Source organism: Rhincodon typus, chromosome 12 (genome assembly GCF_021869965.1).
Source record: "Rhincodon typus isolate 14 chromosome 12, sRhiTyp1.1, whole genome shotgun sequence".
Lineage (NCBI taxonomy): Eukaryota > Metazoa > Chordata > Chondrichthyes > Orectolobiformes > Rhincodontidae > Rhincodon > Rhincodon typus.
This window is the reverse complement of record NC_063343.1, coordinates 35,749,474-35,762,894: the sequence shown is the minus strand read 5'-3', so window position 1 is coordinate 35,762,894 and position 13,421 is coordinate 35,749,474. Positions and strand designations below refer to the sequence as shown.

At 38.5% G+C, this 13,421-nt stretch overlaps 1 protein-coding gene across 2 annotated transcripts in view; it reads left to right on the top strand.

The window, feature by feature from the left end:
* The window catches only part of LOC109912652 (pro-neuregulin-2, membrane-bound isoform-like), a 663,648-nt gene that overhangs the window by 512,472 nt on the left and 137,755 nt on the right, over window positions 1-13,421 (top strand). Inside the window, exon 1 of one of the 2 annotated variants that reach the window (XM_020512077.2) lies at window positions 5,954-6,063. The exons of the other annotated variant lie outside the window; for it this stretch is intronic. Within the exon in view, the coding sequence (XP_020367666.1) occupies window positions 5,988-6,063 (76 nt within the window). The 5' untranslated portion in view covers window positions 5,954-5,987. Of the gene's footprint in view, window positions 1-5,953; window positions 6,064-13,421 lie in introns of those variants that run through there. 2 annotated transcript variants of the gene reach the window in all.

Sequence of the window (13,421 nt, the reverse complement as noted above, 5' to 3'; positions counted from 1 at the left end):
GCTCCAGGCTCCGGCCTGCAACTGGCCTCCGGGACTTGGACTGCCTCCTGCTCCAGGCTCCGGCCTGAGACTCACCTCCGGGGCTCGGTTCCCATGACTATCTCACCTCCCACGGTGTTATGGTCTGTGACTCGTCTCCTCTGCTGGCTGGACTCTGACTAGCCTCTATTTTCTCCAGGTAAGATGAAGAAGTTAAAAGTTGAGGGGGTTAGGGATAAAAAAGATAAACTGCACAAAAGAGAAGAAAAAAAGAAAGAAAAGAGAAAAGGAACTGACGAAGCAGAGGAGCTCCGGCTGGAGTGACCTACTCTGCTGCCATCTTGGCCCAATAAGCATTTCCCTTTAAACACTAAATATGTCTGTAGGTGATCTGAGGTTGTAATCCTGGTTATGACAGTAATGGTGCCAGAAAATATGTTCCTTGTGTTCTCATGGTTTGAAGTCCCAATGTGAACATATTTAAATGAAGTATTGAACAAAATGCCTGGCTTTATTCCACATTTTCTTTCTTTGAAGGACAAAGTTTTCGGTATGTCAAAGGTATTGCGATGTAATTATGTTTAATGTTCTGTTGCACATAGATTCTTGCAAGATCCAGGGCTAGAACCCTTTGGCAAGAAAAAGAATTGTGACTTTGATTATACCACTTGTAACCATGTAGATTTAATTGTGGTTTTGCATTTGGATTGTCTAATTAATATTATAGGCACAGTTTAAACAACTGGAATGTTGGGTAGAAACAAAACTCTGTAAAGGGCCAGTTTCACCCCTGGTGTTTACAAGAATAATCTATGAAGATAGTAACAAATTCAGTTTATTCCGTAGTAAATATATTTGATTTAGATTGGAAGAGTGATCTTGTCTTACTGTGATATGAAGCATTTGCACATTTATCTTATCCACCATTATGTAAAGTAATTATTTGTATGGTAGTTATGTACTGCTCCAGATTTCATATTGCCATACACAATGTTGTGAGCATTACTTAAGAAACGCTATAAAATAAATCTTATAGATGAACAGTATGACAAAACTGTCCACCTGCTCGAAGACTCATTGTGCTATTTGTTATTATTTTACTGACTCCAGAGAGTTGGGATCTCTCCTTCAAAAACTTCTCAGCAAGTTTGAAATTCAAGCTTATTCCATTTTGATCCATTATGATCTATTTAATTCATACAGTGCAAAAAATATGTTCTAAAGATGTGGTTTGGAATGGCCTGTGCAAACCGACAAAACTCTTGCAAGTTGGAAGGGTACAATGCGTTTAAAAGTGTAAGAGTTTTTGAATTCATGCACGTGCTTCAACAGTCAATGGAACTTCTTTGAAATTTGGAAAATCAGCAATATTTGCAACAACTCAATGACAGCAAGACACACAGGAATGGTCAGCAGCTATGGCATTGTTACTGAGAAATGCCAAAATTATCAAACTTTTACAAAACCTTTCTATTATGTAGATTTGATTATTTGCGGGGAAATATTTAACCAGAAAGGATGTTACACATAATTAAATTTGAGGCTAAGATTTTACATTTGAAAAATTGTACGTTGCCAGGCAATTCATCTTTTTTTTTTGTTTCTTCCATGGCATATCAAATTTGAGTGCTTTGGCCTAAAAATGAATGGCATTTGTAACCGTAGCTTGGCTTGGCATTTGCAGTTCACAAACAAATCATTCAATAAATGTTTTATTTTCAAGTACTTAAAAAAAGTTCTAAAAATGGCTTGGAGGATGGGCACACTGCAGAGATGAGTGATATTTTTAATTCATATCTGTCAACAGTGTAGGTAACGGCAAGCGTTTTTAAAGTAAAAGGTTGCAATATTCCACAACATTGATATAATCAGTTTTATGTATGTACATAAACTTAACCTGTGTAGAACACGTTTCAAACTACTTGGCAATGTTTTTGGTTTCTTGAGCTCACCATGGTCCCTTCTTCTAACACTAGTAAACAGTTTCAGTGGCACCTTAGACGTGATCCAGTTTTCTTTTTTTATCTATAGATCATTACAAGAGTTTCAGGTTTTTTTTAACAATAGAGATGATGTTTCAGGTAAAAGCCATTGCAAGAACTGCACTTTTCAGAGTGTGAGAATTTGCTGAAACCTATTATCAAGTTTCTGTTGCCACCTACATGGAGCATTAGTATCTATGCACAATTTAATTGAAACTCTTTGTGATTGGGCAATATGCAACAGTGGGAGAAGCTAATAAGCAGCTTGAAAGCACACATACATCCACTCGCATGTCCTTGCTTGCTTTTTAAGGGTGGAAGCATTTTTTTCATGGAAGGCCAAGTCTTTGATTTTAACTTGCTGGCGGATGTCTTGTTATGAACGTGAACATTTCTGTGCTGATAAATATTGTTTACTGATACTGACCTTATGTGGTGCAATATAAATCTGATTATTTTGGTTTACCCTTTAATTATGAATGTAGAAGTGTATCTGTTGATGTTGAACAGAAATGTGTGAATTTCTATACATATCTTTTCTGCACACAGCTGGATTCTCTCACCAAACTCAGTGCTATGATAACTAGTTTAGGCATGAGTCTGAGCCATTTGTAATCCTATAATAGGAAAACAGCTGTGTGATTTGGGGGTTTACTTAGTCACGAAAGCAAGTGCCAGCCGATTCATGATTTTATAAATGGTTTAAGATTCATTCGATTATTGAAAAATTCTCCAATACCCATCCTATTGGGAAACAAAGCTTATATGTATAAGTCCAACTTCAGTGCAATTATCAAAAACTTTCACTTGTACAGACATTTACTTAAAAGTTTTAATGGAATGTTTAGTTGATGACAAAAAACCTTTGAGCAGTTGATCTTACTTTATTAACATGACGTGAATATTATGTGATTCCGTTAACAAGGTGTGGCATGGAGGCTCAGTGGTTAGCACTGCTGCCTCCCAGTGCCAAGAACTCAGGTTCGATTCTACGCTCAGGTGACTGTCTGTGTGGAGTTTGCACTTTCTCCCTGTGTCTGCGTGGGTTTCCTTTGGGTGCTCCGGTTTCCTCCCACAATCCAAAGATGTGCCGGCTAGTTGGATTGGCCATACTGCATTGTCCATAGTGTGCTGGCTCGGTGGGTTAGCCATGATATGTGAGGTTATAGGGATAAAGTAGGGGGCATGGGTCTGAATGGGATCTTCTTCAGAGGATCAGTGTGGACGTGATGGGCTGAATGGCCTGCTTCCACACTGTAGGACTTCTATTCAAAAGGTAAAGAAATGAAATGTAGTATTCACATGACTGCTTTACAATCAATGTTTTAGCATGAATAATTTATCTAGTTGAATCATAGAATCCCTACAGTGCAGGTAGAGGCCATTTTATTCATCAAGTCTGCAATGACCCTCCAAAGAGCATCCCACCCAGTCGCATAAGGTTAAGAATCTCAATTTAATTTTTGTTAATGTGCTCAAAAAGGGAATATGCATGTAGTTCTGTGGCTTTTCTATGCTTGTATTAACATTCTGCGCACACATATACAACGACCCTTGCACTTACATTCAGTAAGAGTTTTTTTTTCACAACACTAATTTAATTAGTGTTAGTTAATTGTATAGAGTGGAGGTTGCAGTATTGTCTTTGCTTAGGAGAAAGTTTGAGCAAATGTTGTTTCCACCCATATTTTAAGCAAATCACTTGCATTATGCTTTTTTAAAAAAATCTCAAATTATCAAAATTGTTCAAAAGTAAATCCTGTGAATATCACTGATATTTAACAACAAGTCCTCCTAATTCAGTTCCATTATCCATGCAGTTCTTGCCTGTGATCAGAAAAGTTTTGTTCGGTCATGCCACATGTTTACTTAATGCTGCCATATTGAAAAGTTGTGACTTTGTCTTTAACAGCGAATAGTTAGCTGGAGATTTCATAATACATCTACAGTTTTGCTTCATAAAATGTACAATGCAGAAATGGACTGTTTGACCCAACTGATTTGTACCATAATTTATGCTTCACACAAGCCCTCTCCCTCCCTTCTTCACTTGACCCTATCAGCAAAATATTCTTCACAAATACTTACCTTTGGTCTATTAGTTTTTATCTATTTTCCCCAGAACCTACTCCAGATAACAAGTAGCTTAAATTGAAGGAATGAGTTAAGCAGCATAATTTGTTTTGTATTTGAATAAAAGAATTCCTTCAAACGAAGGCTTCTTCAGATCTGAAAAGCATACAGTTACAGCTTTGAATAAAGTCTTCTAATAAAGTGTAGGACTGTATTTGTTTAGGTTGACACAAAGAACCAAATTGTGGTGATTTCAATTGCTGTGTAAATTGGCCACTTCAAGTGAACAGTAATTTACAATTAAATTTAAAAATTCCTTATTATAGGTATAACAATGTAATGGTCCAATACCTTAATAGGGTACTTGAGAAAATCTTGTAAGAATTAATCGTGCCCCGGTAGGAGTCAACCATGATCTACAAAAAATAACTAAACCTTTATCATGAGTACCAACTTACAGCAGCAAAAGAATATAGTGTATGGTTATTTTTTCCACCTTGTTTCTCTTTAAGAATGTGATCAATTGTCTTTCTGTTAATTGGACTTCACCAAATGTCCTTAAGTCTTAGCTTTCAAGTCACTGGTTGGGTGTTGGGACAGGATACCGATGCCAGGGTCACAAGCCAGCAGTAATTTTCCCTCAGGGACCAGAAGGTGACCTACTTACTGAGAATCAATAGGCTTTAGACACTATGGCCAAGCAGTTGGGGAAAGTCTGAAAGCCTGCATGGAACATAGGCCCACTGGTTTTGTGCAAGGATTACTGTCTCCAAGCAGCTGGCCAACTCCTCTAAACCTTCAACACTCCCCAGAATCTGGTCACACTGGACTGTGGTGTGGAATTTCATGACTGCCCAGCTCCATTCTCATCACATTTAGAGGACCAAAATCCTGTCTCCTGTCTGTCCCTTGTGTAGATGAGAAAGCAGAAGCATTACTGTTTTAAAATGCTGTATGAGGGGTGCTTTCAGTATAACTGCTTATATACAATGGTCTTTAATGGCCACTTGATGACAGTTTTACAAATGGGGGGGCGCCTGTAAAATGTCATGGGCACCATACCTACCACCTATAACGTGCCCGTAGGAGTACTGGAGGGGGCCTCCTAGGTTGACCCCACTTGCCCACCCCTCCAGTCCTCCTGAGTCTGTTTATCCTGACCCCAACCGTCTCACCTCTCACCGGGCTGTACTTGCCTAGCCCCAGTGCAAGATCCTTCTCACTCCAAATCTGGCTTCCTGGCATTGTGTTTTGTTGTAATCCCAGTGATGGCCACTTTTCCTGGAGGTCATTATACCATCTCATTGACGTGAAATCCATTCAGGGTTAAAATCGACTGTGTTGTGTTATTCTCTGTGTATAAATAATGATTCTTCTAGCATCATTTTCTTTCTGCATCATTTGTCAGCACGTAGAGTGTTTAGAAACTCAATACCAATTCTTTTTGGGGTGTCCTGTAACTGTGTAGCGATTGGAAATTATATAACATCTCTGTGTTTGTGTTAATGCTGGTTTCTTGTGCTAACTCAATTTTAATAAACTGGTTAAAACTGCTTTAGAAAGTGTGTATCTCGAGCATTATTAAAGTTTTCTGCTCGGTATTCAGTGCGCTAAGTGAATAAATCAATTTTGGCAAAATAATGGTTAGACAGTTTTTCCATTCCTTTCTAAATAATGTTTTGGAGCAGTCCTTTGGTACCTAAATAAAAAAATTGTCTCTAATTTACAAAACAATTAAAATATCTAATCAATAGATCACTGGGAAGAAAACGACTGATTTAGTTAATGGCTGTAGGATGGGAAACCCCCTTCCAGTCAGCCTCAAACAAACGTCATCAGTAGTAGGAGGTACTGTAGTGGGTGTTGAATAAGCATAAGGGACGAGGAAGTGAAGGCACTCTTCATATAGTAAAGTCTGTTGCATCTGTGAGGATTAGTTTCTAGCAGCACAGAATGTCTGAAAACAAAAAAAAGGAAAGAGGAAAGAAGAAAGGTGACAAACGTGGTAAAGGCAAGGGGAAAAGAAAAGGTAATATTGACTTTAAACAATTCTTTTTAATGTTAATGAAGCAATGAATACAAATTAATGCTTTTCTTCTGACATTTTTTTAGGTTGTTACCCTTGTACAAAAAGGGACAAGTTACTGCAAATCAGTGCAATTTCTTTGGTTGTGATTTGAATGAGTTTTAACACATAAGAAAATGGGTTATTTTGACTTTTAAACACAAACTCTGCAACATAAGTTCTGTACTTTACAGAAAGTTTTAACAGAATACTTAGAAGTAGCTATTTTCCAAACTTATGTATTGAAATTTACTTATTAGCACTGGAAGAAAGGAAAATAAATACGGGTAAATATTATTCAATTCGCACAAATGCTTTTTAACCTGCAGGCAGAATTCCCTGTTTAGGGGTAACCTGACATATTGAAATATCCATGCTCCATTGTACTACTTCCAGTCAGCCTGGCTCAAAGTGTATGGATTTATTTGTGCAGTGTGTTAAATCATGATGCCATCTCTAATACAAGCTACATTCCTTCATGTGAAAGCTCCTTCAATGTGAAAATGCCACAGCTTCTAACTTTTATACTCAATTTAAATTCTTTTGCTATTATTGCTACTACAGCATGAATAATGTAACTTGTAATCTTTGATTTGCAGTAAATCTGAGTAGTAGTTTTCTTGGAAGAGTTTACAGTATATTTAAAGGGAACAGATTTTGTGTTTCATTTTTCAATCTGCTGGGGCTGCAACATATCAAGTTAAAGATCATGCTGTACGTCTCCTGACCGTCCTGTGCTGATAACTTGTTTATTAACTTCTGGTTAAAGTTGTTTAGGTATAGTTTTTTTTCAAATTAATTGTATGTAATATGCTTTAACAAAGGTTTCGCATCCTGTTTGATATGTCAAGCCAGTAGTTCAGTACTTTTGCTAACAAATCACTACTTAAGAGCAATGAATCTTCTAAACCGGTAATCCCTGTCTGCATCTCTTTAATTTGAGATAAAACATTTTCAGTGTTGAAATGCAGTTTGGTAAAACATTAAACTGAGGAGCTAAAATTGTCTTCATGGTCAGGTCATGTGCCAAATATACCAAGATGTGTAACCTCTTGCCAGCCCTAAATTAAGGTTGCTGTCAAGCTTGTTGCAAGGCAGTGAATGGAACCAGTCCAGTTCTGCATGGGCTGAAACTGACAACTCCTTATCAATGTCAGCCTCTGACACTCAGCGGTACTTCACATTGGACTTCATTGGGGTGTGGAACTGTACAACCTCCTAAACCGTAACTTCAAACAGCATTAGGTAGCTGAAAGGTCAGTCACTTTATTTATTTAATTGCAGCATCCAGCGATGAAATTAGTCAACCAGAAAAAAAAATCAAAACTGGTTTCTTGAACACACGGCTTTGATTGCTGCAGCAACAGATATTCACGTTTTTCCCAGCGCATTGTAATTTCAGGCTATCAAAGCAGAATCTGATCCATTTGCTCATCACAACATTTCCGTTTTTGATTCACTCACTGCCAAGTTTGTAGACCAGTTCCATCCTTAATTTCCATGAGAGGCTGCAGATATATCACTGTATGGGGAAAAGCAATCAAATCTGAAACCCGGTTTGCCTGGTTTTTGTCCCACTGTAAGACACAACATTATGAGCTTTATCAACTCTTATTCAACTGATGTATGGGTACTCCAGCAGCAGTGTAGAAGTTCTTAGGCATGGAAAAGTTGACTCACAATATTTCTGCTTCGAAAACTATCAATAACAGCAAGGTTTCCAAATACCAGATATCTCTGCCCACAGGCAGTTCGAAATACAACAAGGCAATTACCTTACAAATACTTAAGACAAGTCACTGCTCTTAAGGGTTGTAAACTGAGAGAAGCACATTAGACAGTAATTGGCTGGCACATGTTCAATTTTATAGGGACTCTTTTGGTTGATTTTTTAAAATAATGTGTTAAGTGGTCAAAAGATAATACAGTGAATTGAGGCACATTTATATTTTTACATATGTGGACACAGTTTTTTCCTCATTCATGGGATGTGAGTATTACTATCTAGACCAACTATTGTCTACCCATAGATATTCTGGAGAAAGTGGTGGCATGCTGCCTTCTTGAACCACTGTAGTTCTTAGGGTGTAGGGACACCAACAGTGCTGTTACAGTGTCCCTGAGGCCTAAAATAATGTCAATATTGGATAAACATGCTCAGTTTCAGTTCCATCATGACCACTCAGCTCCTTGCCTCATGATTAGAAGCTTGATCCAAAAATAGGCAAAAGAGTCGAATTCCAGAGGTGAGAGTGGCTACCCTTGATATCAAGGCAGAACTTCACCATATAACACAACATGGAGCCTAAGCAAAACTAGAGACAATGGGAATGAAAACTCTCTTCTGGTTGGAGTCATGCCTACCACAAAGAGAGATGATTGTTATTGCTGAAGATCAATCATCACAGTCCCAGCGCACATCTGCAGAGTTCCTTAGAGTAATGCCTTAGGCCCAACTTTCTTCAGCTGCTTCATTAATGACACTCTTTCAATTATAGGGTCAGAGGTGGGAATATTGATTGATGATTGTGCAATGTTAAATACCATTAGCAACTCACCAGATACTAAAACAGCCTGTGTCCAACTGTAGCATGACATGGACAACATCCAGGCTTGGGTTCATGAAAGCAGCAAGTAATATTCTCGCTATGCACAAGTGCCAGGCAAGGCTATCACAAACAAAACCATTTCTCCTCAACATTACCATTGCTGGATCCCCCACTATCAATATCCTGGGGTTACCATTGATCAAAACTGGACTGGACCAGCCATATAGATACTGTAGCTATACGAGTGGGTCAGAGGCTCAGAAAGCTGCAGTGAGCAACTCACGTCCTGTCTCCCCTGTGCCCATCTACAATCTACAAGGCACAAATCAGGATTATGATGGAATATTTTACAACTGCTCCAACTACGCTCAAGAGGCTCAACTCAAAACAGGGCAAAGCACCCTGCTTGACTGGCAACCCATCCACCACCTTCAACCTTTACTTCCTTCATCACAAATGCACAGTGGCAGTGATGTGCACTATCTACAAGTCACAGTGCATAAACTCAACAAGCCCCCTTTAACAGGAACCTCCAAGTCAATGACTTCTGGTATTGAGCAGAGACACAGGAACACCACCACCTGCAAGTTCCTCTTCAAGCCCTGCATCATCCTGCCTTGGATATTACACCCAAGAAATGCAGCAATTCAAGAAGGTAGATTACTGCTACCTTCTCAGGGAATTAGGGATGGACAATAAATGCTAGCCTAGCCGGTGACCTCCACATTCTGTTAATAAATAAAGAAAAAGATCAAGGGCAGGCAGCTGCTATTATTATAATTACCCTCCAATAGATTCTTGTCAATATATCACTCGAGATATGAAAACAAATGAGCTGGTCCTCTTTTTGGGACTTCACTTTGAATAAATTGGAATATTCAATTGAAATATTGAAATCACCTTACTGCAAATTAAATAATTTTGCAATATAGCCACTAATGTAACAGAAGTAATATGGCAGCCAAATAAAAACCAAAAGAACTGTGGATGCTGTAAATCAGGAAAAAAAACAGAAGTTGCTGGAAAAGCTCAGTAGGTCTGGCAGCAGATGTGAAGAGAAAATCAGAGTTAATGTTTCGGGTCCAGTGACCCTTTCTCAGAACTCAGAACATGAAACATTAACTCTGATTTTCTCTTCACAGATGCTGCCAGATCTGCTGAGCTTTTCCAGCAACTTCTGTTTTTATTCCCGATTTACAGCATCCGCAGTTCTTTTGGTTTTTATTTAGTTTTTAACTCACTGCCACATCTCTTCTAGGCATGCCCACCTTGAAGAATTTCTGCTCCTCTCTCCGTTCCAATCTTTCTTCTCGTCCACCGACATTAATTTCACTGTCCCTCCTGGTGTTTGACCAAGTCTTTGCTAAAACTCATTTTCACAGCCATATCACATTCCTCAGTGAGTTCTGAGGAAGGGTCACCAGACCCGAAACGTTAACTCTGATTTTCTCTTCACTTGAGATTTTCCAGCAACTTCTGTTTTTGTTCCTGATTTACAGCATCTGCAGTTCTTTTGGTTTTTATTTGGCTGCCATATTACTTCCGTTACAGTAGTGGCTATATTGCAAAATTATTTCATTTGCAGTAAGGTGATTTCAGACATCCTGTGGTTGTGGAAGATGCTATATAAATGCATCTCTGCCTCTTTGCCTGTTCTCCTCAGCTCCACATTGAAGTCAGTCAATCTGAAATCTTGCAATGTTGCTTGCAGGCTGTTGCAAAGTCTGGATTTACTGAGTGTAGACAATGCTTGTGTACATGGCCTCCCTCTGGGAAATCCAGTCTTGATGTGAGGGCCTCATAACAGTTCAGCTCCTTTCTTTTGCTGATGTAAGGGAAAATTGCCTGCTTCAGGTGTTGATCCTGGATGCCAATACTTGGTCCCTTCCCTCAGGTTCTGCACTTCAGGCCAACAATCTAGAAACTTCCTTCTTGCCAAAAACTGAGTATTGCATGACTGAATTTACAGACCACTTTGTCAAACAGTTATATGATTAACAATAGTCATATAGATTTGTGCAAAAACTAAAATTCTTTTCATATGATCAGAGGGGATTTTGAAAGCTAATTAGTATATTTATTTAACATTTAAATATTTCCTTGTAAACTGATAAACTGTACACTTTATTAAACTTAACTCTATCTTTACAATATATCTGTTAACCACAAAGCATAATTGAGAAAATTACTAGTTAGAATGTTGTGCCGCATGAAGTTTTCCTTGAAGATCAAAAGATAATGTGTAAAATTATCAGAGAAATAACCTGTATAGCATATTTTCTTTAAATGGTCCTTTTATCAGATTGTGCTACATTTAATGTTAAGTTCTACAACCTTTTATGTGCTATTGATCTATCAGACTGAGTCTCAGTTTAATGTAAGGGTGGGGTAGAGCGCTGATTTTCAACTACCTGCCATCTGAATGGTTAGTAGAGTAATACTATCAGCATGGGTTCAATTCCCACACCAACTGAGGTCATCATGAAGGATTAACTTTCCCAAATTTTCCCTCCACTGAGGTGACCCTCAGGTTAAACTACCACCATCTCTCTCTAATGAGAGAGCAGCCCTCTGGTCTGGTGGGACTATGGCAACTTTACCATTATGTTGTATATATAGGCAGTTACAGTTGAAAGTTGGAGAGAATAGAGAAGTACCATTTTTGGAAGGAATGCCATGGCTGACCCATTGTACCTAATGCCTGACTGTTTTCATTTTAAGCAGCCTGTAAATAGCTGAACAGCATGAACTCGACTGTGCAACATGCAATTCCAGATTCTTTACTAGTCATAGCATCCCACTCACAATTTACAGCTTTGCTAACAGCACAGACGGTATAAATAACCTGCAAGGTTTGGAACAGTTCAAGAAGACAACTCCCCTCATTCTTTTTAAGACTACCAATGGCCAATAAATAGCCAGCCTGCCAGGAACATTCACTTCCCATTCCAAAACAAAATGGAAAGTTACTCATGGGCAGACTATGTATCATAAGTATTTACCCCACAATTGTACAAAGCGTTCAGCAACTGATTGACTATTTGTTGATATACCCTGGACGATCAGGAATTCAAAATCTGCTGTAACTCCACAGACCTGATCTGACTGTTTGCTGTGTGCGGGTGCGGGTTAGTTATGGGCAGGTGTGTGGTTAGTCTGCCATTTCTATATCCATTTCTGACCACTTTTTTCAACATTGGCCCTAAAAATTCAGCAAACAGCTATACCTGTGACATTGTGGAACTTTCTCAGTGCCTCGAAGCATCTGCTTAGATCTTTACGTGCCCTGGAGCTATTCTTATACCCACAGTTTTCTGACTCAACTGAGAATGCTATCTGTGAATAAGAGTAAAACTCAAGAAAAGACACTGATGGAATAAGAATCTATATTGTTGTTATTTGCTTGGTCAGTAAAGAGATTTCTGATGGTCCCTCTTGGTTGAGTCATTGAAGAAAACCTTTCAGACATTAATGTTACATATTGAGATATTTGACTATTTGTCCAAGGAAGCATTTGGATGAAATGGATGCTAATATGTTACTTTTAAGTTAAATGCACCCACAAGGAATTAAATCCACAGAACAATTTTGCATTGGAAGTTCAGTTTAAATTTCAGAAGTAGCATTAATCCAGATTCTTTGGAACAATGGATATTCATTTGAAATGGCACAGCAAACGTTTATGGGTGAGATGTTGAAATAGTTACATTCATCTGAAGTCATTTGGGGTTTGTTGCTAAGGGCTCAAACTTAGGAGGATGATTAGTCAGACATGATTGGAAACACAGCTGGCTGATTCCATATACACAGATCTGGGACAGAAACTGATAAACATTGGAAAAACTCTTTAGGTTAGGCTTCCTCCATGGAAAGAAACAAGTTAACATTTCAGGAATGTGGCCCTTTATCGGACAAAGGTTATCTGCCTGAAACTTTAACTTTCCATGATTTTTCCACCAATTTGGTATTTTTCAGTTTTTGTTTCAAACCCTCACAGTGTCATGTATTTTGATACAGGGAGTTAGGATGCAGTCAGATGAGGTTAAGCTCTTGGCATCCTACATATCCGAGAAATAAATGAGCAAAGAAATGCGACAAAAAATAGAAATCATTCAGAGCAGTGACATGAAAACAAAATATGCAGAGGATGTAAATCTAAAATTGAAACAGAAAATGTCAGAAATACTCAGCAGGTCTGGTAACATCAATGGCAACAGAAACAGAGTTTATGAGCCTAGCGGGAGTGGTGGGCAGCGATAGCTCACATTAGGAAACTTCTTGCACATCGGGAGGGAAATGTCCTGAGTGTTGCAGTTTTTCACTCTAGGTGAGTAGGAGGACAGGTGTATGATGATGTCAGGCCTGATGCCTCCTGGACAGATTTAAAGTGGCAACTTGAACTGCCAAATGCAAAAGCATGTTGCTTCTAAGTTCTGCCTCAGTTCTCTGGGACTTCATCCCATTTGTTTTGTTAAATGTTAGACCCTCTAGCTATCACCCTTCTCATTGTACCCACCAACTCTCCATGCCCATCCATGCCAACTCATAACCCCATATACCCTGCATGGCTCTCACACCTCCATGCAACTCATCCAATATCTTCCATGGGCAGACCCTAAAGAGATACATTGAGATGAAATGAAATGAAATCTAAATATCTATTATAGCTCTCACTACAATAAACAAATGCTTCCCATATATGAAAGTCCATTAAAAAAGTTGAGTTTCACAAGTGCTTAAACTCTTCTAAAAGCAAACATTTTTATTCATAGA